This window comes from Triticum dicoccoides, chromosome 5B (assembly GCF_002162155.2).
Source record: "Triticum dicoccoides isolate Atlit2015 ecotype Zavitan chromosome 5B, WEW_v2.0, whole genome shotgun sequence".
NCBI lineage: Eukaryota > Viridiplantae > Streptophyta > Magnoliopsida > Poales > Poaceae > Triticum > Triticum dicoccoides.
The window spans coordinates 695,323,608-695,349,796 of record NC_041389.1 but is presented as its reverse complement, the minus strand read 5'-3'; the positions used below and the strand labels follow the sequence as shown (position 1 = coordinate 695,349,796).

General features: G+C 47.8%; 1 protein-coding gene across 2 annotated transcripts; it reads left to right on the top strand.

Moving 5' to 3' along the window:
- The first annotated feature begins 13,539 nt into the window (after positions 1-13,539).
- Positions 13,540-17,291, top strand: LOC119312713. 2 transcript variants are annotated; one of them, XM_037588470.1, is made up of 8 exons: positions 13,540-13,762; positions 13,971-14,060; positions 15,459-15,518; positions 15,699-15,738; positions 15,829-15,922; positions 16,411-16,470; positions 16,634-16,725; positions 16,860-17,291. In XM_037588470.1, the coding sequence occupies exons 1-8, from the start codon at positions 13,632-13,634 to the stop codon at positions 16,929-16,931; spliced, it is 639 nt and encodes a 212-aa protein (XP_037444367.1). In that variant the 5' UTR covers positions 13,540-13,631; the 3' UTR covers positions 16,932-17,291. The 2 variants fall into 2 exon arrangements, with proteins under 2 accessions (XP_037444367.1, XP_037444366.1); XM_037588469.1 differs by having other exon boundaries at positions 15,696-15,738.
- The last annotated feature ends 8,898 nt before the right edge of the window (positions 17,292-26,189 follow it).

Here is a 26,189-nt window from a genome sequence, read left to right as displayed (position 1 = left end):
GGTAGATAAGAAGGCTGGCAAGGTCGATAGAAGTATATTGGATATACATTATGTTAATGTGTACTTTACTAGTACTCCTAGTAGCACCAGGGTATTAGATACCGGTTCGGTTGCTAAGTGTTAGTAACTCGAAACAAAAGCTATGGAATAAACGGAGACTAGCTAAAGGTGAGCTGACGATACGTGTTGGAAGTGTTTCCAAGGTTGATATGATCAAGCATCGCACGCTCCCTCTACCATCGAGATTGGTGTTAAACCTAAATAATTGTTATTTGGTGTTTGCGTTGAGCATAGACATGATTGGATTATGTCTGTCGCAATACGGTTATTCATTTAAGGAGAATAATGGTTACTCTGTTAATTTGAATAATACCTTCAATGGTCTAGCACCTAAAAGGAATGGTTTATTGAATCTCGATCGTAGTGACACACATTTTCATGCCAAAAGATATAAGATAGTAATGATAGTACCACGTACTTGTGGCACTGCCATGTAAGTCATATTGGTATAAAACGCATGAAGAAGCTCCATGTTGATGGATCTTTGGACTCACTCGTTTTTGAAAAGTTTGAGACATGCAAACCATGTCTATTGGTGTATACGCATGAAGAAACTCCATGCAGATGGATCGTTTGGACTCACTTGATTTTGAATCACTTGAGATATGAAAATCATACCACATGGGCAAGATGACTGAAAAGCCTCGGTTTCAGTAAGATGGAACAAGGTAGCAACCTGTTGGAAGTAACACATTTTGATGTGTGCAGTCCAATGAGTGCTGAGGCATGAAGTGAATATCATTATGTTCTGACTTCACAGATGATTCGAGTAGATGTTGAGTATATTTACTTGATGAAACACAAAGTCTAAATTATTGAATGGTTCAAGTAATTTCAGAGTGAAGTTAAAGATCATTGTGACACGAGGATAAAATGTCTATGATATGATCATAAAGATGAGTATCTGAGTTACGAGCTTTGGCACGCAATTAAGACACCGTGGAAATTGTTTCACAATTAATACCGCCTGGAACACCATAGTGTGATGGTGTGTCCGAACATCATAGTTGCACCCTATTGGATATGGTGCGTACCATGATGTCTCTTATCGAATTACCACTATCGTTCATGGGTTAGGCATTAGAGACAACCGCACTCACTTTAATAGGGCACCACGTAATTCCGTTGAGACGACACCATTTGAACTATGGTTTGGAGAAACCTAAGTTGTCGTTTCTTAAAGGTTTGGGGCTGGGACGCTTATGTGAAAAAGTTTCAGGTTGATAAGCTCGAACCCAAAGCGGATAAAATGCATCTTCATAGGACACCCAAAACGGTTGGGTATACCTCCTAATTCAGATCCGAAAGCAATAGGGATTGTTTCTAGAAACGGGTCCTTTCTCGAGGAAAAGTTTCTCTCGAAAGAATTGAGTGGGAGGATGGTGGAGACTTGATGAGGTTATTGAACCATCACTTCAACTAGTGTATAGCAGGGCACAGGAAGTTCCTGTGGCACCTACATCAATTGAAGTAGAAGCTTATGATAGTGATCATGAAGCTTCAGATCAAGTCACTACCGAACCTCGTAGGACGACAAGGACGCGTACTGCTTCGGAGTGGTACGGTGATCCTGTCTTGAATGTCATGTTGCTAGACAACAATGAACCTACGAGCTATGGAGAAGCAATGGTGGGCCCATATTCCAACAAATGGTTAGAAGCCACGAAATCCGAGATAGGATCCACGTATCAGAACAAAGCATGGACTTTGGTGGACTTGCCCGTTGATCGGCAAGTCATTGAGATAAATGGATCTTTAAGAAGAAGACGGACGTGGACGGTAATGTCACCGTCTATGAAGCTCGACTTGTGGCAAAGAGTTTTTCACAAGTTCAAGGAGTTGACTACGATGAGATTTTCTCATCCGTAGCGATGCTTAAGTCCGTCGGAATCATGTTAGCATTAGTTGCATTTATGAAATCTGGCAGATGGATGTCAAAACGAGTTTCCTTACCAGTTTTGTAAGGAAAGGTTGTATGTGATAAAATCAGAAAGTTTTTGTCGATCCTAAGGATGCTAAAAGGTATGCTGGCTCCAGCGATCCTTCTAAGGACTGGAGTAAGCATCTCGGAGTTGGAATATACGCTTTGATAAAATGATCAAAGATTTTGGGTTTATACAAAGTTGGTGAGAAACTTGTATTTCCAAAGAAGTGAGTGGGAGCACTATAGAATTTCTGATGAGTATATGTCGTTGACATGTTGATGATCAGAAATGATGAAGAATTTTCTGTAAAGCATATAGGGTTATTTGAAAAGTGTTTTTCAAGTGATAACCTAGATTAAGCTGCTTAAACATTGAGCATCAAGATCTATGAGAACAGATCGAAAACGCTAAATGATACTTTCAAATGAGCACATACCTTGACATGCTCTTGAAGGTGTTCAAGATGGATCAGTCAAAGAAGGAGTTCTTGCCTGAGATGTAAGGTATGAAGTTAAGACTTAAAGCTCGACGACGGCAGAAAAGAGAGAAAGGACGAAGGTCGTCCCCTATGCTTTAGACGTAGGCTCTATAGTATGCTATGCTGTGTACCGCACCGGAAGTGTGCCTTGCCATGAGTCAGTCAAGGGGTACAAGAATGATCCAGGAATGGGGATCATTGGACAGTGGTCAAAATTGTCCTTGGAGTAAATAAGGACATTTTTCTCGATTATGGAGGTGATAAAGAGTTCGGCGTAACGGGTTACGTCGATGCAAGCTTTGACACCTATCCGGATGACTCTGAATAGCAAACCGGATACGTATAGTGGAGCAACCATTTGGAATAGTTTCAAATGGAGCGTGGAAGCAGCATTTATAATATGACCTAGAAATTTGCAAAGCACACATGGATCTGAAAGGTTCAGATCCGTTGACTAAAACCTCTCTCACAAGCAAAACATGATCAAACCCCAGAACTCATTGAGTCTTAATCACATGATGATGTGAACTAGTTTAATGACACTAGTAAACTCTTTGGATGTTGGTCACATGGCGATGTGACCCGTGAGTGTTAATCACATGGCGATGTGAACTAGATTAATGACTCTAGTGCAAGTGGGAGACTGTTGGAAATATGCCCTAGAGGCAATAATAAATTAGTTATTATTATATTTCCTTGTTCATGATAACCGTTTATTATCCATGCTATAATTGTATTGATAGGAAACTCAGATACATGTGTGGGTACATAGACAACACCATGTCCCTAGTAAGCCTCTAGTTGACTAGCTCGTTAATCAATAGATGGTTACGGTTTCCTGACCATGGACATTGGATGTCATTGATAACGGGATCACATCATTAGGAGAATGATGTGATGGACAAGACCCAATCCTAAGCCTAGCACAGATCATGTAGTTCGTATGCTAAAGCTTTTCTAAATGTCAAGTATCATTTCCTTAGACCATGAGATTGTGCGACTCCCGGATACCGTAGGAATGCTTTGGGTGTACCAAACGTCACAATGTAACTGGGTGGCTATAAAGGTGCATTACAGGTATCTCCGAAAGTGTCTGTTGGGTTGGCACGAATCGAGACTGGGATTTGTCACTCCGTGTGACGGAGAGGTATCTCTGGGCCCACTCGGTAGGACATCATCATAATGTGCACAATGTGACCAAGGGGTTGATCATGGGATGATGTGTTACGGGACGAGTAAAGAGACTTGCCGGTAACGAGATTGAACAAGGTATCGGGATACCGACGATCGAATCTCGAGCAAGTACAATGCCGCTAGACAAAGGGAATTGTATACGGGATCGATTGAGTCCTTGACATCGTGGTTCATCCGATGAGATCATCGTGGAACATGTGGGAGTCAACATGGGTATCCAGATCCCGCTGTTGGTTATTGACCAGAGAACGTCTCGGTCATGTCTGCATGGTTCCCGAACCCGTAGGGTCTACACACTTAAGGTTCGATGACGCTAGGGTTATAAAGGAAGTTTGTATGTGGTTACCGAACGTTGTTCGGAGTCCCGGATGAGATCCTGGACGTCAGGAGGAGTTCCGGAATGGTCCGGAGGTAAAGATTTATATATAGGAAGTCTTATTTTGGTCGCCGGAAAATTTTCGCGCATTATCGGTATTGTACCGGGAGTGCCGAAAGGGGTCCGGGGGTCCACCGGGGGGGTCCACCTGCCCCGGGGGGCTACATGGGCTGTAGGGGGTGCGCCTTGGCCCATATGGGCCAAGGGCACCAGCCCCAAGAGGCCCATGCGCCAAGGAGACTTGGGGAGGGAAGAGTCCAAAGGGGGGGAAGGCACCTCCGAGGTGCCTTGGGGAGGATGGACTCCTCCCCCCTCTTGGTCGCACCCCTTCCTTGGAGGAAGGGGCAAGGCTGCGCCCTCCCCCCCTCTCTTGCACCTATATAAAGGGAGGGGAGGGAGGGGAAGCCACACCTGAGTCCCTGGCACCTCCCTCCCTCCCGTGACACCTCCTCCTCTCCCGCAGGTGCTTGGCGAAGCCCTGCAGGATTGGCACGCTCCTCCACCACCACCACGCCGTTGTGCTGCTGCTGGATGGAGTCTTCCTCAACCTCTCCCTCTCTCCTTGCTGGATCAAGGCATGGGAGACGTCACCGGGCTGTACGTGTGTTGAACGCGGAGGTGCCATCCGTTCGGCACTAGGATCATCGGTGATTTGAATCACGACGAGTATGACTCCATCAACCCCATTCACTTGAACGCTTCCTCTTAGCGATCTACAAGGGTATGTAGATGCACTCTCCTTCCCCTCGTTGCTGGTTTCTCCATAGATAGATCTTGGTGACACGTAGGAAAATTTTGAATTTCTGCTACGTTCCCCAACACTAATGGCGCATCTGAGGTGCGCCATTAGTATACCAGATACTAATGGCGCACCAGTGGTGCGCCATTAGTAAGATATACTAATGGCGTGGCACTAATGGCGCACCACTAATGCGCCATTAATGGCCAAATTAGGTGCGCCATTAGTAGGCCTTTTCCTAGTAGTGCCGTGTCCGGCTGTGTCCGGTGGGTCGTGCGTGCGCCCACCGCGCGGCCGCACCTCAAATCGTGTCCGGGGTGAACGCGAATAAAAAAACTATAAAAACTAGAATGAAATAACTAAAAAAGCAAATAAACGTATTTAAAAAAACATCAAACATATATAGGGGTCGGCCACAAAACGGCCCAGTTTCAACGGCCACTTAAAAGGCCCAGTTTCATAATTAACATAATAACAAAATAAAAAAACTCCTCCCGTGCGCTCCTGCCGCGCCCGTCGGTGCCGTGGCCGTCGCCGTCTTCACTAGCCACCGGTGTCGTCGTCATCGCTGACGAGGTCGACGTAGTCTGGCGGCGTCCAGAGGTGGGGCGGGGGTGCATGGTAGATGGGGGCGGGCTGGACGGCCGGAGGTGCCTGCACCACCTCCTCCCGCAGCGACGCCTCCCGCTCCGGTGACCGCGGCGGAGTGGGGCACCAGTTCACGCCCACACCGGCGGCCATCTCCGGAGCAGTGCAGGACCAGCCCCACCCCTGGCCCAGCAGCTGCTGGAACGCGGCCGGCGGGTCCTCCTCCATCGGCTCCTCCGTGACGGCCGCCTACTGCAGCTCCGGGAAGGCGACGTCCCCAGCGGCAGAAGGGCCATGGCCTCCTCCAGGCCGTCCCACTACCGCTCGTCGTGCGTGTTCATGGAGTCGTCCATGACACGCTGCAGGAGACGGGCCTCCTCCTCCGCTGTCATGCAAGGAGGGGAAGGTGGCGACGGAGACGGGGAAGGCGACGGCGTGGGCGTCAGGCCGCGCACCCACGTACGCCCGCGCGCCTCACGTGGCCACCGCGGCCCCGAGACGGTGCCGGCGAAGTAGGACGCGCGCCGCACGTCGTGCTCGTCCTGGAGCCATGTGTCCCACAGCGGGGAGTCGGGGGGCATACCTGTGGTCGTAGTACAGGTCGTCGGGGAGGAGGCAGTGGCGGCGCGCGATCTCATCGCGCCGGGCACGGCCGGTCACCGGCACCGGCGGGATGGGGACCCGATCGGCGGAGAGGTGGCCGTTGGGGAGGTGGGCATCGCTCCACGGGACCGGCGTCCTCGTCTCCCAGTACCTGCGGCACACGTCCGCGCAGATGTACTGCCGGTCGCGCTCGCCGGCGGGCCTAGGGGAAATGGTGAAGGGGGACGGCGCGGGGGCTCGACGGGAGGAGCGCAACGGTGACGCGGGGGCTCGACGGGAGGAGCGCGGCGGTGACGCGGGGGCCTCCTTCTTCACGGATCCGCGGCGGCGGCCCGAGGAGGAGCCGGCCTCGCGGTCGTGCTTCCCTTTGCGGCCGTAGTTCCAAAGGCCCATTGCTGCGGCCGGTCGGCGAGGTCGACGACGGGGAGCGGAGGGTTAGGGTTTCGAGGGTGTCGGTTTTCGAGGGGGCAGAGAACGGCCGGAGTGGGAAGTGTGGACGATGACCGGTCCGCGGCTTCCCATTTAAGAAGGACGACGACCCGTCGTTGTGCGGATGACAGGTGGGGCCACCCGCCCGTGCGCATTTATGTTGGCGAGTGGGAGGTAGGTGGCCGCCTACTACGCGGCCCGACGCGGACGTTCGAAGTGTCCGTTCGCTGTCCGCCGCGACCCAAACCCGACGCAAGTTTGCACTTGAAATGGGTCGGCCTGGACACAAAAACAGACCAGATGGGTCCAGACCGTCGCGCACTGGGCCGCTTGGTTTGTCCATTTTGCCCCAAACGGACGGGGCCGGACAAGATAGGGTCGCGCGGTGGAGTTGGCCTTATGTCCTTGCAGCTGCACAGCGTTTTGAATTGTTTTTCGTCCTGGGGTGCATGGTATAAATGCACGAGTCGGTTGTGTGTTTTTTCATTTTTCCTTTTTTTTATCTATTTGCGTTATACTTTTAAACTTTTCTAAATTCAAATGTTTATAAATTCATGATTTAAAAAATTATGGCAATTTAGTTTTAGTTTTATTTATTTATTTCTGTTTTAATTGTTTTTTATTTCTTTTTCCTTTTTTTTCTTCTGTTTCTTTATTGTACTTCTTTCTTGGTTTTCATCCGTTTTCTTCGTTCTTTGTTTCTTGGGCTTATTACTTCCAAGATTGTTTTAATTCTTCTCCTTCTTCATTTTATTTGTTCTAAATTCATGAATTTTTTAACACATTTAGCAATGTCTCATCTAAATTTCCCCGATTGCTCTACCTGTTTGCTTTTAAAATGTTGTGCAAATTTTGATCGTGGATTATTTTGTCATGCTCATCCTATACTCACTCGTCTTGCCGTACGTCTAGTCTCCATTGGTCGGCCCGTTCGCGTGTGCTTCTTTTGCTGTGTCGTCTTTGTGGCACGATCTCAGGGCCGTTTTCTTTTTGGCGTGTGTTGCATAAGTTGAAGATACGAGCTGGTCACTGCCTCCTCAGTTCCATCGCCACTGTCTCTCTCCCATTCCCCTTTGTCTTGGAGTAAAGCCGATGCGAGTAGGAAGGAGGGAGTCGCCCTTTGTCTTGGGTAAAGCCGATGCGAGTAGGAAGGAGGGAGTCGACTAAGGGGTTCGATCTTTTGTCCTTAGGATGAAGAAAGATGCAGTCAATGATGATGCGAAGTGACCTTGGATCCATCTTTGTCCTTTTTGCCCTATTTTTCATCAAGGGATCCATTATCGCGGCGTGTTGGCGATCCATTTCACTATGTTGTTTCTAAACGTAATTGATTTGCTATTTTTCACAATCGGAGCCCGATTTGTTTGGTTCCAATTACAAGTCCATCCTTAAGCTGCAATTGGGGCCTGGATTTCTTTTTTGTCCCAGTTGCAAGTCCACTATCGACTCCCAACTAGGGCCCGACATTTTTCCCAGTTGATAGTCGAACCTCGACTTACAACTCGGGTCAATCTTTTTTGTCCCAGTTGCAAGTCTACCGTCAACTCGCAACTGGGCCAAACCTTTTTTGTCCCAGTTGCAAGTCCATCATTGACTCGCAACTCAGGTCCAACACTTTTTTTCCCAACTGAAATGCTTTTTCCCATTCCGTGCTTTGTCCACCTGTTTCTTACCACGCTACGGTAGGTATTTTTTTTTCTTTTGAAACAAGGTACTCTAGGCGGCTGCCCTGATTCTTATCTTTTTTCATGTCTTCTTATAGGTAGTAGTCTTTTTCCGTTTCTTCTATATGACCCGTTGCGTTCTCTTTTTTCGTCGTTTTACTTTTCTTTTTGTTTCAAATTATGAAGTATTTTATATTCATGATTTTTTATCTTTTATTTATATTTGTTTTTTTGTTTTCTCTTTTCTTTTTTGAATTTATAATTTTTTCACTCAGCCATCTGTTCGCTTTAAATGTCATGCAAATCTTGATCGAGGGTTGTTTTGTCGCACGGGTCTCGTGTCACGTCGTCAGTCTGGTGACTACTTGTCGGCCTTGCTCACGCAACTCAGTCGCCCTAGTTTTTAGTCGCCCCAGTTGCAAGTCCACCCTCGACTCGCAACCCGGGGGTGTTGTTTTTCGTTATTGTTTCATAGTAGTTCCAATTAGACCTTCGACCTGCAACTAGGGGTTTTTGTCTGCCCAGTTGCAGTCCACCCTCGACACGCAACTCGGGAGGGTGTTCTTTTGTTTTCACCCCAGTTGCAAGTCCACCACCTACTTGCAACTCGAGGGATTTAGTTTCTAGTCGCCCTAGTTCCAAGTCAACCATGTACTCGCGACTCAGGAGGGTGTAGTTTTGTAGTTGCTCTAGCTGCAAGTCCACCCTCAACTTGCAACTCGGGGGTGTTGTATTTTGTTCTTGTTTCATAGTAGTTGCAATTAGACCCTCGACCTGCAACTAGGGGTTTCTGTCGTCCGAGTTGCAAGTCCACCCTCGATTCGCAACTCGGGAGGGTGTTGTTTTGTTTTCACCTCAGTTGCAAGTCCACCCCTGATTTGCAATTCGAGGGATGTAGTTTGTAATCGCCCCAACTGCAAGTCAACCATGTACTCGCAACTCGGGAGGGTGTTGTATATTTTCACCCCAGTTGCAAGTACACCCCCGACTTGCAACTCGAGGGATGCAGTTTGTAATCAGCCCAGTTGCAAGTCAACCATGTACTCGCAACTCGGGAGGGTGTAGTTTGTAGTTGCCCTAGTTGCAAGTCCACCCTTGACTCGCAACTCGGGTGGTATTGTTTTTTGTTCTTTGTTTCATACTACTTGCAATTAGACCCTTGACCTGCAACTGGGGTTTTTTGTTGACCCAGTTGCAAGTCCACCCTCGTCTCGCAACTCAGGAGGGTGTTGTTTTGTTTTCACTCTAGTTGCAAGTCCACCCCCGACTTGCAACTAGGGGCATGTAATTTGTAATCGTCTGAGTTGCAAGTCAACCATGTACTCGCAACTCGGGGAGGGAGTTGTTTGTTGTTTGTTTTCACCCGAGTTGCAAGTCCAGCCCCGACTTGCAACTCAAGGGATGTAATTTGTAATCGCCCCAGTTGCAAGTCAACCGTGTACTCGCAACTCAAGAGGTTGTGGTTTTGTAGTTGCCCTAATTGCAAGTTTACCCTCAACACGCAACTCGAGGGGTGTTTTTTCTCTTGTTTCATAGTAGTTGCAATTAGACCCTCGGCCTGCAACTAGGGGTTTCTGTCGGCCCAGTTGCAAGTCCACCCTCGTCTCGCAACTCGGGAGGGTGTTGTTTTGTTTTCACCCCAGTTGCAAGTCCACCCCTGACGTGCAACTCGAGGGATGTAGTTTGTAATCGCCTCAGTTGTAAGTCCACAATCGTCTCGCTACTCGGCGAGGGTGTTGTTTCTTATTTGTTGTCACCCTAGTTGCCAGTCCTACTCGGCGAGAGAAATCATTTATAGCCTACTACTCCCTCCGTTCCGAATTACTTGTCTTGGATTTGTCTAGATATGTGCTAGATACATCCATATCTAGACAAATCTAAGACAAGACAAGTAATTCGGAACGGAGGGAGTAGAAGCTAGTGATAAGAGACATGCCGCTAAAAAGATGGCAATAAAACGCAAAAACCAACAAATCGATGTGGTAGAGCTACTTTATTTTCACTGATATACATCTGATCGCTAGCTTTTCTTGAAAAAAAAAATTGATCTCTAGCTTCGAGTAGTGACACAACACAACTTATCAAGGTGCTTGCTGCTTCTCCTTGCGTCGCCATCCGATCTAATATGATCTATCAATCTACTACCGTCCAAGCATAGGGAGAGACACATGTAGCAAGAAGGAATCTTGGGCTGGCTGATGCACACCGTAAAAAGCTAGCCTCACTACGAGCTGTCGGGCGTATAGGCCGGCCCATCGAGGCGGACGTGAGCGCGAGACTGGTTCGTTTGTTTCAGGCTTGACAAATCAAAATCAGACAAACAAGATCAATAATAGGAAGGTAGCGTTGACATCATATTTAGATGTGAGATATTATTGCACATCTAGATGTAACATAGACAGACCCCCTCCCCCGGCTCCTCCGCCGCAAACCCACGGCGGTCATCTGCGCACGGCAGCCTCGGGTGCCGCCCGGGAACCACGGACACCACGTCATTAGACCCGCCATCCGCCCACGACACTACTGCACTTCCCCGTCTAGGCCGAGCACAGTGACCCGTTGGTACCACGACCCACGGAAGATCGCCGCGAGTCGGTGTCTGTCGTCTCTGCCGCCGTATGTTACCAATTCCTCGAGGTGATTCCATGGACCAACCGCGCACACTTCATCTTCCTGTCCCCTCAGTCGGAGCGAGCGCACGGCGAGTCCGAGTTCACCGACTACAAGCAGGAAGTGGCCTCTAAAATCCTCGGCCCGCGCCACCCTCACAGTGTCCACGCCCGTTTCATCGCCGAGAAGATCATCCACGCCGGCATCGACGACGCTGTCATCCTCCGCCTCGCCAACAGCCGGCAGAAGGGAAAGGCATGGCTACCTCCGCCTCAGACGAGGCATCTCCATGGGCTCGATCGGAGGTGATCGTGGTGGACCATATAACACCGGCGCATACCGCACGCGTGGTGGTAAAATCGTACTGTACACGGGATTGCTCAGCCACTTCAAGACCGATGGTGAGGTTGCATTTGCTATCGCTCACGAGGTAGATCCATTGGACTAATGAATTCATTTCATGTTTCCTTCATTTTATGGGGATTATTTGCAGGTGGGCTCAAATTAACATTCACATCTTTTTCTTAGGTTGCGCACATCATTGCAAGGCACGAATCTGAAATCAGCTCGACCAAGTGGGTGACAAAACCCCTCTATTATTACTTCCGGCGAAGGTACGTCTGCTTCTTATTTCACATTATTGTTCATGGCGATTTACATTTTTTTTTCTGCGGGAACATGGCGATTTACATTGTGCATGTGACACATAAATACCTTATATGGTAAGAAAAATGAGTGTTCATGCATTCTTCTTTGATAAAATGTCCCAATGGTATGTGTTGTTGCCTTTGTAGGACGGAAACAGAGGCATATCACATTGGAATCCTACTACTCGCTGCTGCTGGTTTCGATCCACACATGGCACTCACGTTCTTTAAGAAGAAAGCAAAGCTGGTACAATTTGAAACATTCAAAGAGTACTATCTCTCCACTCATCCTCCATACCAGAGAAGATTGCAATTTTTATCGCAGCCGAAGATCATGAAGACGGCACTTGAACTATATAGAGAAGCCACTTCCATTAAAGATAGTATAAAGCGATAGGTACCAGGCGTTTTATGGAGATATCAAGCAGAGATGAATCTAGATTTGACATAGTTCGGTTTCCATTTTGAGTTCTTTACAGTGTCCCCAAAGTTAATACCGGCCATCCATGTATGCCAATCCAACGGTTAGATTCATCTGATACTGCGACACAATTCTACGAGAGTACCATCACCTAAGAGGGTACCTCCGTTCCAAGGGTAAAGTTTTAGCTTTGATTGAACAAATGTGTAGTGGGGAACTAGATTGAATTACGAGAGGAAATTTACCAGTTTTTTTATTTGATTTGTGATTATAGTCATGGGGGAATTGTGTTCGATTGATGATTCCTTCCACTAAACGCTACATCACCATTCGTTTTTTAAACACAGTTCTTTTCGCGTTTGATCTTGTGGCCGACACAAACAATTTTGACAATCTTATGAGAGATCCTCCTGCAGCTTCTCCACGTCCCTTGTTCTTGTGACCGACACAAACAATTTTGACACCAGAACATGAGCGGTAGGTGGTTCCATGCACATCGGTCTTAGCATATGATCCCGTGGTAAGTTTTCTTGCATGATCCTGGTATTCCTTGGCGTTGTACATCGCACCCTTTCAAAATTCCTCTCTAAACCTGTCAAGATGAGCTTCCAAGGGCCGCTTCCAAGGACGTTCAGATCGTGCCCTCAAAAGTCAGATACTTTATGATTCCTTCAAGAGCCTTCATGCTTGTTTAGATACACAAGTTAAAATATCACGAAAACCCAATCCCCCGTATATTTGGCATGCACTTGGAATCGCATGGGACCCAGGATCATCTTCCTTTCTCTTGCTTCTTCACTAGAAACTCCGTATGAGTGAAGTAATACGCTGACATAATCCTTTGGTAGCTTGAAGCAGGACATTGAGAATGTTGGCACAACCTAAGCAACTGACATGTTTAAAATCTCTTCCCAACCATATATAGTAAGAGTTTTTCTATCCAGCCCTGAACTATTTTCTAGGCATTATCTTTCAGATATGCAAACACTCCATTTATTTGCCTGCCAACATCAACTGGTAATCCCAAATATTTGTCATTAAAAGATCATTTCTCTACTTCCAAAATTTTCTTAATTGCATGTAAGTTATTTTTAGAGCAGCCCTTACCAAAGTAAATAGAGGATTTGGATAGGTTCCCCCGCTGCCCAGAAGCATCACAATACTTTCGTACTGAATCTCTGACACAAGTCGCCCTTCGATAGATGCTTTGAAAAATAACAGAGTATCATCCGCAAAAAATAAGGTGGTTAACAGTAAGTGCCAAGGAAGCCCCTTGTATACCCATCGATGCCATTTCCTCACGCTTTAACATACAACGCAGCCCTTCAGATGCCAGCAAAAAAATAGCTAAGGAGATATGAGGCTCTGGCGGTCTAAACTCCTTTGAGGCACCACCGTTAAAGAGCACTTAGTAGGTAACCAAGGTCACCCTATTCAAGATGAGCCGCACAAACCTTGGGGCTAATCCAATTTTCTTCATGATAGCTTCCAGATAACTCCATTCTACTCTGGCATAGGGTTTCATCGTATCTAACGTAACTGCACAATGAGAATTAGGCTTGCTATTATTTGCTTAATGATGTGTAGACATTTATATGCGCTTATTTTTCTGAGACAAATTTATATATGCGCATATGATTAGCCAGAAAAGGCTTTTTTTTTAGTAAATGCTGTACAGTACAATTTGTAATTTTGGGCCATTTTGGGCTGAGATCCAGCAACAAGCAAAGCCCAAGCCCTCCCCACCACCGCAGAACCCCTTCTCCCCCTTCACACACACACACACACACACACACGCACACGGCACACGCCGCGGCAAAGCGAGAGAAGGGCAAGGCGAAGCGGCGGTCTCGTCCACCTCCACCTCCACCACCGCCGCCACCACCACCGGCGAGCGATGTCGGCCGCGGGGAAGGCGAAGTCGAGCGGCGGCAAGCGGGGCGGGGCCAAGGACCCCGACGAGGTGCCCCGGTCCGACAAGAGGCGGCGCGACATGGACGACTCCGACCCCGAGCTCGAGCTCGACAGGTGCCTTGCCTCCCCTCCCCCCAGATATTCGCGCCGCTGATCTCCGCTCCGCGCGTCCCGCTCGCGGCGTTGCTCGGATCGAAGGGACCGACGGCGAGAGCGAGGGTTTCCTGGCCGCTCCCCCTCTCATGGGCGGTTCGGATTTTTCGTGCGCTTAACTGATTTGGTGATTTGTTGGTGTTTGCTCCGGTGGGATCTGCCGAGGCAGCGACTTCAAGCAGATCGTGACGATGCTGCGCCACATCAAGGACAAGGCTCACAAGGACGGCCAGAAGAAGACCGAGCAGGCCATCTCCAGGTGATCCCCGCTCCCATCCACCTCCCCATGTTTCTCCCCGGTCGATTTCGCAATGCTAGTGTGCGCAGTGTTTCTACCAGCGCCACTCCTATGGGAGATTTGTTGCCTGCAACGGTAGGATTCAGTAGCTAAGAGTGTGTTATTTGTGTTTCTAATCTGCTGCATGCCCTGTATCTGAACCTGATGTATGCCTTGTATCTGAACCTGATGTATGCCTTGTATCTGAACATGATGTATGCCCTGTATCTGAATTTAGGTTTCAGGAGTCTGTAACTGGATGGGAACTAGGAGTTACCAGTGTCATGTTGTTTGTGAATGATCAGGTGCCCTTTTGATGATTGGAGTAGTTGGTACCAATGCGATGACAGGGCTTAGAAGTGTTGTCTGCACCAGTTGGTTTAACACGATTTATCCACGTTGTTCAGAGTGAACCATAGCTAGTTTTTTTAATCGAATATGTGCATCACATCTCACAATAGCCTGCAAAGACTTGGGGGTTATGTTAGTGCTTCTGTTTGCTGCATTGCATTTTGATATTGCAAATCTATGTTTGCATCACCAAAGTAGCAGGACAGCATACCCTTGTTGTCAGGTGTTTGTGACTGCTTAGGTCTCGTATGTAATCTTGCGCCAGTAGATCATCAACTCGTAAGAGACATTTTAGGCACTTTGTCATGTTATGGCAGTTGATCATAAACTCATTTACCAGTGCTTCTAGCCTGCTGTATGCCTGTACCTGAATTTAGGTTCTAGAAGTCTGTAACTGGATGAGAACTAGGATTTATGAGTGTCATGTTGTTTGTGAATGTTTGGGTGCCCATATGATGATAGGAGTAGTGAGTACTGATGCAATGATAGGTCTTGGAAGCGTTGCGTGCACCGATTGGTTGAAAATGATTTATCCGCCTTCTTTGTGGAGCCATAACTAGTTTTGTTGATCAAATATATGCATCCACCTCCCCATTTTTCTCCTGGATCTCTCCCACGATAGCCTGCATGGACTTTGGCGTCATGTTACTGTTTCTACCTGCTGTGTTGCATTTAGACATTGGAAATCTGTGTTCGCATCACCAAATTGACAGGTAGCATACCATGGTTTCCAGATTGGTCATGACTGTGTAGGTCTTCTATGTAGTGTTGTGCCAGGTGATCATAAACTTATAAGAGACATTTTAGTCCCTTTATAATGCTGTGGCAGTTGATCTTAAACTTACAAGGAATGATCATTCCGGTATAAGGATGGATTCATATGATGAACTGATGACATCTCAGTGTGCATATTCAGTGGCTCGATATTTTGAGCCTTTCCTTTCTGACTAAGGTCCCAAGTTATGTCTATTGCACACTTTTCAGTTGCTGGAAGAATTTACTTTACTAACAGATTCTTGTAACTTTCAGCGTTGCAACAGAGATTCAATCTATGGTACAGGACACCAAGACAAAGTTTGAGAAGGAAAGGTGAACAACTGAACTGTTTCACTTGCCTTTAACTTTGTGTGTAGAAATACAAATTTCTGCTATCCTTTTTACTCATTGCTCCAATATGAACATATATAAGCTAGTTCTTGATAACAAAAACTGTGAATGCTATTGATATGTACTCTGATTGCTGACAAATGCTACTGATTGCATTAGCAGGCAGAATGTTCTTAAAGCTCTAACGAAGGCTTCCAAAGAGGTTTTGAACTTCTGTTGATACAATGATGTACATCAGTTTATATAATATTGCCACAGTTTGGTTACCAGCTTTAAATTATATGCAATGCAGTGTGAAGGTTCATTGAAGACCGAGTACACCAAGTTTCAAGCCACTCATGACAAGTTCTCCAAAGACAAGGCTGCACACGTACAGAATTTCAAAGGTGTGCCGGATGTGCATCCTCTACCACATTTTCTGAAGTCTATGGCATATATACACTCTACATGTTACGATATACATATTTCTACTTGTGGCAGGAATATATGTTGAACATAGTCTCCTCTTGTCCTAGCTTTTGACCATAGAAAAACAGTAGCTGCATCCTTTTTGAATTATAACCATATTTGCATATAAATGAGTTTGTTATCTTTCCCTGACACATGTAGTAGAATTATATTGCCAAACAGTATCCAAAGAAAACCTGTCCTTGTTAACCTTTAAAGCTGGTTGAACTGTGCGCAGTTTACGAAAAATTGTGCTACTGGCTACTAAAATGCACTTAATTATTTATTATTTGTTTGAAACGATGAGCCAATATCTTCAGGTTATACTTGTGCATACTGAGACCTGGATTTGTAGTTTCCTGCCACGTAATTAATGATCTCTGTTGTCGACTACTTACTTATCTTATCCACATGTTGTGTGCTGCAGATCTTTTCTCAAAGTTTGAAGTTGAAAAGGAGAAACTGATAGTTCAGTATGAACTGCAAAGTAAGTACCCCTCCGTCCCATAATGTAAGACGTTTTTTGGTCGGAGGGAATAGATGCTTACACTAGTTATGTATAAGAAAGATCTTTGCTGTCACTTGTCTTTTTAACCGTTCTTGTGTGTGGAAGATTCTTTGCTCTTGCTCAAATACTACCTGTTTAACAGGGAAGAAGGAAAAGACCACTCTTGCTGATCTTGAGAAAACAGTTTCGGAGAAGATAACAGATGCAGAGGAATCTCTGAAGAAGTTGAAGCAGGTCTGTTCAGCACCCTGCATCATTACTTGAACCGCCTTTCTGGTCTTGTAACCATATATTGCTTAACAGAGTTCGATGCGTGTCAGTACCATGGAATTCTCTTTGACAAGTAACCCTGTGTTTGTGTCTTGCAGGGTGACAAATCCATCATCAAGCTTCGCAAGTCCTTTGCCTCGTTCCTGAGCCCCGACGACGAGGAGGACTGATCCGGCTCTTGCCAGATGGCCTGTCTTTCAGATCGACGTGGATAGTACATGGTTTTGAAGAAGAGAGATGATGCACAGGGGAAAGAGAGACAGTAGGTTCTGTAGCGTTTCGGTAGCTTCACCCGCATGGCTCATACATACGGTTTCGGTGCTCTGATGTCCGTCTTTCAGATCGACGTGGATCGTGGTATATGGTTCTGAAGAACAGAGATGATGCGCGTAGGTTCCATAGGATTTCGATAGCTTCTTCACCCTCACGGCTCATGCGATTTCGGTGTTCCGATGCACTATCAATCCTAACTTTTCCTGCTCTTTGATTTATATCCTAGCACCTGTGTTGCTTTCTTGCACGCACAGCAACCATCGATAAACTCCTGGCCGACCTCTGCTTATGTTTTCCAGGATGTAAATTCTCTAGCAGCCTTCCCCATGCCTGGACCAAGAACACTCAGTAAGAAACATATAGCACGACATATACACACATACATCAAAAGCAACTACATAATCTTGGCATGTATGTTGTCAATGAAAAACAGAATTGAAGTTTACATCTACTGCAAGGTTTATGAGCTACTCCACATTGCATCCTCTGAATCTGAACTCTGCAGACGCTGTCGTTCCCCTTCACGTACACGTCGCCTCCTCGGGTCCTTTCACCTTGACCATGGCGCGCTTCAGGCAGTTCCGGCACCGGAGGTTCCACGTGCCGGCGGACACCATGGACGTGAACTGCGTCTCGCACTGCGGGCACCGGGCCGGGCACTGGAACGTCGGTGGCTTCGTGGGAGGCGGCGGCGGAGGATGAGGGTTCTCGCTGGGCACCTGGTGGTACGACCCCGACGACGTCCACACGTACGTCCTCCTCTGCTCCTGCTCGCGCAGCACGGTCTGGCACCGGACGCACCTGGCCTCCCCGGCGGCCAGCTCGCCGCCGGGCACCTCCCTGGCCACCCTGCAGCGCTCGCACCGGACGCGGACGAACCTCCCCGCGCGCGACGCCGACTCGGCGGCAGGTGGCGGCGGCGCCTCGGGCGCGGCCGGCTTGGACGGCCTCGGCGGCGTGGGCTGCTTCGCCGCGTGGTGCGATCGGTACCACTCCTGCGCGGAGGCCGCGGTGGCGGCGGCGCCGGAGCCGGAGGAGAGGGCGTCGCAGGCCTGGCCGAGCAGCTTGAAGGCGCCCTCGGCGGCGGCGGAGCGGTTCTTGTCGGGGTGGACGAGGAGGGAGAGGCGCCGGAACTGCCTCTTCACGGCGGAGGCGGAGGCGGGGCGGCCCACGCCGAGGACGTCGTGCCAGTAGCCCGCGCGGTGCTGGGTCCCGGCCGCGGCGGCGTGGACGTCGTAGGCGGCGAGCGCGTGCGCGGCGCCGGGGAGCGACGGGGAGATGAGCCGGGCCTTGGCGGCCAGCCGGCGCGCCCCCGCCACGTTGCCGGCGAGGAAGTGCTCCTCCGCGCGCCGCAGCGCCCTCTCGGCCTCCTCCCTGTTGGCCGCCTCCACCGCCATCCGCGCTCGTCGTTCGTCGTCTGTGTCTGCGGAATCGGTCGCAATGGCGGTTGGTGCCGGTGTATATGATGCCGCGCGCGTGCGTACGGCGTGTGCTATGTAGCGGACGAGTGGCCGACTCCAGGTCCAGATCGGAGAGGCTGCGGCGAACTCGTATCTCTTTCGGTTTCGGGCTGGGATGAGATGGGCCAAAGAGAGAAGGCTGGACTGTGCCTCTTGTTACTTCCAGCCCTGGCCCAATGTTCAGACAGATCACGCCTCCTCTCCCGGAGCAACTAGTCGAAGAGCGTGCCTTCGGGAGCCTCGCAACAATCACTTGCGGGTTGGCTGTTCAGCCGCCGTCATGTGTCGCGTTCTGGACGCTTTCTTCGATTTTTTTATTTTCTGCACTCGTTTTCAGCTTTTAAACCGGTTTTCCATTTTCTTTGACTTTTTAGTTTTCTACAGGTCTTCTTTAGCTTTTGGTCCAACTTTTTTTTTCCTGCGAAACAATGTGTTTTTTTCTTCGCGAGAGGCAGGGTTGTGCTTTCACGAGAGACACGTCAGCGCCACTAAAAAAAAAGTGTTTTTTTGTTTTTTTTGTTCCACGCGAGGCATGGTTTTACTTTCGCGAGAGGCACAGTCATGCTTTCGCCTCTCGAAAACTAAAAAAACGTATTTTCTATTTTATTTTATATCCTTCCGCGAGAGGCATGGTTTTGCTTCTACGAGAGACATAGTTGTGCTTTCATGAGAGGCACGACCTGCTTCTTCCATCCGCGAAAGGCACGGGTTTGCTCGCACGAGAGGCATGGTTGTGTTTTCGTGAGAGGCACATGAAATGAAAGAAAACATGTTTTCTTTTATTTTTCTTCCTTCGAGAGGCACGATTTTGCTCGCTCGAGAGGCACGGCTGTGCCTCTTTCAGAAAGAATAAAACCATGCTCCCGGTACGATTTTTGCATTCGGTTTTTTGTGTGAATTTTTTTCCATTAAAACCTATCAACATGGGATCTAATTTTGAAGATCTCGACGCGAGGATTCCAACGGTGAAAATATTTTAAGATTTGGACGCATGATTTAAGAGAGAAAACGTTTTGAATAAACGAATGTACAAAAAAGGAAAAACTCACAGGTTGCGACAAGTGGTGCACATGCAGCGTGCCACTTGTCGCAACCTGGGAAGGTGGGAGTAACCTTTGCAAAGAGTACTCCTTAATTAGGGCCTGTTCTGAACTCCTCTGGCTTATGAAAACTTCACATATCCAGCTTCTTCTCCTCGCTTCTAACTCCACCTAGCGAGCGCAGGAGCGTTCGGGAGCATCCGCGGCTTCTCCCAGCGTTGCAGCCCAGCTGGGAGCTTGCTGGGCTAGTTTGGGCCGGTTGGAGGCAACCCAGCTTGGGCTATCGATCCAGAGAAGGAGCCATGTACCGATTCGATCGAGGGAGTGAGGAGCGATCTATTCCAGCGAGCGTACCGGTTCGATCTCAAGGCACTTGGCGGTGGCAGTTGGATGTAAGAGCAACTCTAACAGACCCCGCATCCGCCCCGACCCGCAAAATAACCGCCAAAACGTGGGTATGGGCCGGAAAGTCTGCCCGACCAGACCCCGATCCCGCCCCGGACCGCAAATTTTTTTAGGGGGCACGACAAATTTCCGGCCCCAACCCGGGAAAACGCGGGTTTCCCCTGTTGGGGAACGTTGCAGAAAATAAAATTTTTCCTACGGTTTCACCAAGATCCATCTATGAGTTCATCTAAGCAACGAGTCATGGGAGAGAGATTGCATCTACATACCACTTGTAGATCGCGTGCGGAAGCGTTCGTGAGAACGGTGATGATGGAGTCGTACTCGTCGTGATTCAAATCACCGATGACCAAGTGCTGAACGGACAACACCTCCGCGTTCAACACACGTACGGTACAGACGACGTCTCCTCCTTCTTGATCCAGCAAGGGGGAAGGAGAGGTTGAGGAAGAAGGCTCCAGCAGCAGCACGACGGCGTGGTGTTGGTGGAGAGGCAGTACTCCGACAGGGCTTCGCCAAGCACTAACGGAGGAGGAGAGGTGTTGGGGAGGGGAGGGGCTGCGCCTTGGATCAGGTATTCAGCCCTCCCCTCGCCCCTCTATTTATAGGGGAAGGGGAAAGGGGGCCGGCCCCCTCTAGATGAGATCTAGAGGGGGGGGGGGGGCGGCGGCCATGGAGGGGGCTTGCCCCCCAAGCAAGGGGGGTGCGCCCCCCTTAGGCCCCCCCCAACCCTAGACGCATGGGCCAAGGGGGGGGGGCGCCCAGCCCTCCAGGGGCTGGTTCCCTGCCCCATGCGGCCCATGAGGCCCTCCGAGAGGGGTGGCCCCCCCCGGTGGACCCCCGGAACCCTTCCGGTGGCCCCAGTACAATACCGATATGCCCCCGAAACTTTCCGGTGTCCGCATGACAACTTCCCATATATAAATCTTTGCCTTCGGACCCTTCTGGAACTCCTTGTGACGTCCGGGATCTCATCCGGGACTCCGAACAACATTCGGTAATCACATACAAGTCTTTCTTATAACCCTAGCGTCACCGAACCTTAAGTGTGTAGACCCTACGGGTTTGGGAGACATGCAGACATGATCGAGACGGCTCTCCGGTCAATAACCAACAGCGGGATCTGGATACCCATGTTGGCTCTGAAGGAAATATGCCCTAGAGGCAATAATAAAGTTATTATTTATTTCCTTATATCATGATAAATGTTTATTATTCATGCTAGAATTGTATTAACCGGAAACATAATACATGTGTGAATACATAGACAAACATAGTGTCACTAGTATGCCTCTACTTGACTAGCTTGTTTATCAAAGATGGTTATGTTTCCTAACCATGGACAAAAGAGTTGTCATTTGATTAACGGGATCACATCATTAGGAGAATGATGTGATTGACTTGACCCATTCCGTTAGCTTAGCACTTGATCGTTTAGTATGTTGCTATTGCTTTCTTCATGACTTATACATGTTCCTGTAACTATGAGATTATGCAACTCCCGTTTACCGGAGGAACACTTTGGGTGCTACCAAACGTCACAACGTAACTGGGTGATTATAAAGGAGTACTACAGGTGTCTCCAAAGGTACATGTTGGGTTGGCATATTTCGAGATTAGGTTTTGTCACTCTGATTGTCGGAGAGGTATCTCTGGGCCCTCTCGGTAATGCACATCACTATAAGCCTTGCAAGCAATGTAGCTAATGAGTTAGTTACGGAATGATGCATTACGTAACGAGTAAAGAGACTTGCCGGTAACGAGATTGAACTAGGTATTGGATACCGACGATCGAATCTCGGGCAAGTAACATACCGATGACAAAGGGAACAAAGTATGTTGTTATGCGGTTTGACCGATAAAGATCTTCGTAGAATATGTAGGAGCCAATATGGGCATCCAGGTTCCGCTATTGGTTATTGACCAAGAATAGTTCTAGGTCATGTCTACATAGTTCTCGAACCCGTAGGGTCCGCACGCTTAAGGTTTCGATGACAGTTATATTATGAGTTTATGAGTTTTGATGTACCAAAGGAGTTCGGAGTCCCGGATGAGATCGGTGACATGACGAGGAGTCTCGAAATGGTCGAGACGTAAAGATCGATATATTGGACGACTATATTCGGAGTTCGGAAAGGTTCCGAGTGATTCGGGTATTTTTCGGAGTACCGGAGAGTTACGGGAATTCGCCGGGGAGTATATGGGCCTTATTGGGCCATACGGGAATAGAGGAGAGAGGCCGAAAGGAAGGAGGCGCGCAGCCCCCCTCTGGTCCGAATTGGACAAGGGGTGCGGCCCCCTTTTCCTTCCTCCTCTCCCCCTCTTTCCCCCTTCTCCTACTCCAACAAGGAAGGAGGGAGTCCTACTCCCGGTGGGAGTAGGACTCCCCTTGGCGCACCCCCTCCTAGGCCGGCCGCACCTCCCCCCTCCCTCCTTTATATACGGGGGCAGGGGGCACCCCATGACACACAAGTTGATCTACGGATCGTTCCTTAGCCGTGTGCGGTGCCCCCCTCCACCATATTCCACCTCGGTCATATCGTCGCGGAGTTTAGGCGAAGCCCTGCACCGGTAGAGCATCATCATCGTCACCACGCCATCGTGCTGACGGAACTCATCCCCGACACTTTGCTGGATTGGAGTCCGGGGATCGTCATCGAGCTGAACGTGTGCTGAACTCGGAGGTGCCGTACGTTCGGTGCTTGGATCAATCGGATCGTGAAGACGTACGACTACATCAACCGCGTTGTGCTAATGCTTCCGCTTACGGTCTACGAGGGTACATGGACAACATTCTCCCCTCTCGTTGCTATGCCATCACCATGATCTTGCGTGTGCGTAGGAATTTTTTTGAAATTACTACGTTCCCCAACAGTGGTATCAGAGCCTAGGTTTTATGCGTTGATGTTATATGCATGAGTAGAACACAAGTGAGTTGTGGACGATACAAGTCATACTGCTTACCAGCATGTCATACTTTGGTTCAGCGATATTGTTGGATGAAGCGGCCCGGACCGACATTACGCGTACGCTTAAGCGAGACTTGTTTTACCACCGTGCTTCGCACACAGGTGACTAGCGGGTGTCTGTTTCTCCAACTTTAGTTGAACCGAGTGTGGCTACGCCCTGTCCTTGCGAAGGTTAAAACAACACTAACTTGACAAACTATCGTTGTGGTTTTGATGCATAGGTAAGAACGGTTCTTGCTCAGCCCGTAGCAACCACGTAAAACTTGCAACAACAAAGTAGAGGACGTCTAACTTGTTTTTGCAGGGCATGTTGTGATGTGATATGGTCAAGACGTGATGAGATATAAGTTGTTGTATGAGATGATCATGTTTTGTTGAAGTTATCGGCAACTGGCAGAAGCCCTATGGTTGTCTCTTTGTTGCATAAGATGCAAGTGCCAAATAATTGCTTTACTTTATCGCTATGCGATAGCAATAGTTGCAAGAGCAATAGTGAAGGAAATATTCCCTAGAGGCAATAATAAAGTTATTATTTATTTCCTTATATCATGATAAATGTTTATTATTCATGCTAGAATTGTATTAACCGGAAACATAATACATGTGTGAATACATAGACACACATAGTGTCACTAGTATGCCTCTACTTGACTAGCTCGTTTATCAAAGATGGTTATGTTTCCTAGCCATGGACAAAAGAGTTGTCATTTGATTAACGGGATCACATCATTAGGACAATGATGTGATTGACATGACCCATTCCGTTAGCCTAGCACTTGATCATTTAGTATGTTGCTATTGCTTTCTTCATGACTTATACATGTTCCTGTAACTATGAGATTATGCAACTCCCGTTTACCGGAGGAACACTTTGGGTGCTACCAAACGTCACAACGTAACTGGGTGATTATAAAGGAGTACTACAGGTGTCTCCAAAGGTACATGTTGGGTTGGCGTATTTCAAGATTAGGTTTTGTCACTCCGATTATCGGAGAGGTATCTCTGGGCCCTCTCGGTAATGCACATCACTATAAGCCTTGCAAGCAATGTAGTTAATGAGTTAGTTATGGAATGATGCATTACGTAACGAGTAAAGAGACTTGCCAGTAACGAGATTGAACTAGGTATTGGATACCGACGATCGAATCTCGGGCAAGTAAACATGCCGATGACAAAGGGAACAACGTATGTTGTTATGCGGTTTGACCGATAAAGATCTTCGTAGAATATGTAGGAGCCAATATGAGCATTCAGGTTCCGCTATTGGTTATTGACCGAGAATAGTTCTAGGTCATGTCTACATAGTTCTCGAACCCGTAGGGTCCGCACGCTTAAGGTTTCGATGACAGTTATATTATGAGTTTATGAGTTTTGATGTACCAAAGGAGTTCGTAGTCCCGAATGAGATCGGGGACATGACGAGGTGTCTCGTAATGGTCGAGACATAAAGATCGATATATTGGACGACTATATTTGGACTTCAGAAAGGTTCCGAGTGATTCGGGTACTTTTCGGAGTACCGGAGAGTTACAGGAATTCGCCGGGGAGTATATGGGCCTTATTGGGCTATACGGGAATAGAGGAGAGAGGCCAAAAGGAAAGAGGCCTGCGCCCCCCCCTCTGGTCCGAATTGGACAAGGGGCGCAGCCCCCTTTTCCTTTTCCCTCTCCCCCTCTTTCCCCTTCTCCTACTCCAACAAGGAAGGAGGGAGTCCTACTCCCGGTGGGAGTAGGACTCCCCTTGGTACGCCCCCTCCTAGGCCGGCCGCACCTCCCCCCTCCCTCCTTTATATACGGGGGCAAGGGGGCACCCCATGACATATAAGTTGATCTCACTACAAGAAATATGTCAACTTATGACCACCACTATTGGTCACTGAAAGGTCACAAATTTCCATTTATGACCTTTTTGTGACCAAAAACAGAAGGTCAAAAGCTGGCCGTCGTAAACTGACTATAGCGACCTTTCTTCTGGAATGGTCAAAGATGTTTACGACCAAAATATTCCTACTGTGGCGTTTTGGTCACTAGCAACCTCCCCAGGCCACGTAGGCATCCAGCGTGGCAAGCTGATGTGGCACAAGATTCAGCCCGGTCCGATTTGGTGTTCTTCATGGGCCGAGCCCATTAATTCGGCCTTTTTAGTTACCATTTTTTTGTTATTCCGGCCTGCTACATGGGCCTGGCCTAATATTTCAGCCTTTTTTGTTTTTGGTTCAAGGCCTTTCTGGCTCAACGGTTTGTATTTTTTTAGGAGATGGGTCCAGTACTCAAATGGGTCCCGATTGTCATGTTCTAATATGTGGGTCCATGTTTTCTATTCATCGGTAAATAAATAACCAATATTCAAATCAAAACAACCAGAAAGCACAGATAATACTTCAAATATCAGCCAAAATAAGTCTGTTACATCATATAACTTAGATACAATGGTAATCACAGCCACAAGCTCTACAAGTCTCTACAAGTGTAATCGCAACCACAAGCTCTACAAGTGCCCTTTGACAACTTCAAGTAGCCCTTCAGTTTCTATCAGTCCCGATTTGAGGAACACAGCAGGCTTCAGGGTCTTCTCCATAGTGTCGACCAAAGATCTCACCCTTCATCGGCATCAGAGTGATGCACCTGAACATGGCAGGGAAAAGGATTACCTGCCAAAAGCCAAATTTATACAAGATATCAGCCTTTCAGTGGTGCGGAATATCAGAGAACCATGCTTCAGCATTACATGGCATGAAACGTAAAATGCAATTTTTTCACAAAAGGCGTACAATCGCAAATTTACTATCCACAAAATTAAATTGGAAAAAACAAGTGAAACTGTGAAGTGCATGTCAGCCTTAGTGTTTCTATTTCCTACAAATGACTGAGACCATGGTGTTTCAACCTTTTGCAGAACACTATTCTATAACAATATATATTGAGCATGCTACAGCAGAAGCTTGAATTTATGGTTTCTATACTTCTACATTATACATCCTCAGTAATATAGACCTTTTTGCTACATACTGTACACGGCAATAGGAGAAAAATTTAATAAATTCATTACACGCTTGCCAATAAAAATGACAAGTTAACTACACACCAGGGAACATAAACTTGAGAGGTTGAGATCAAGGCCTATAAACTACATCATATATATGCATTAAAAAAGAAGGCCATATGGACGACCAATGCATCATAATTATCAGTTTTAAACACTACAGGACCAGAAAGTAGGTGCTACTTCAAGTTTTAGAACTCAACCATTCATCAGTAATAGTAGCAATTTAATCTTACTAA

Coding starts and splice junctions, on each gene's coding strand:
- LOC119312713 (XM_037588469.1), top strand. CDS start 13,632: ATGTCGGCCGCGGGGAAGGCGAAGTCGAGCGGCGGCAAGCGGGGCGGG. Junction 14,061..15,458: donor ACCGAGCAGGCCATCTCCAG/GTGATCCCCGCT, acceptor TGTAACTTTCAG/CGTTGCAACAGAGATTCAAT. Junction 15,923..16,410: donor ACACGTACAGAATTTCAAAG/GTGTGCCGGATG, acceptor TGTGTGCTGCAG/ATCTTTTCTCAAAGTTTGAA.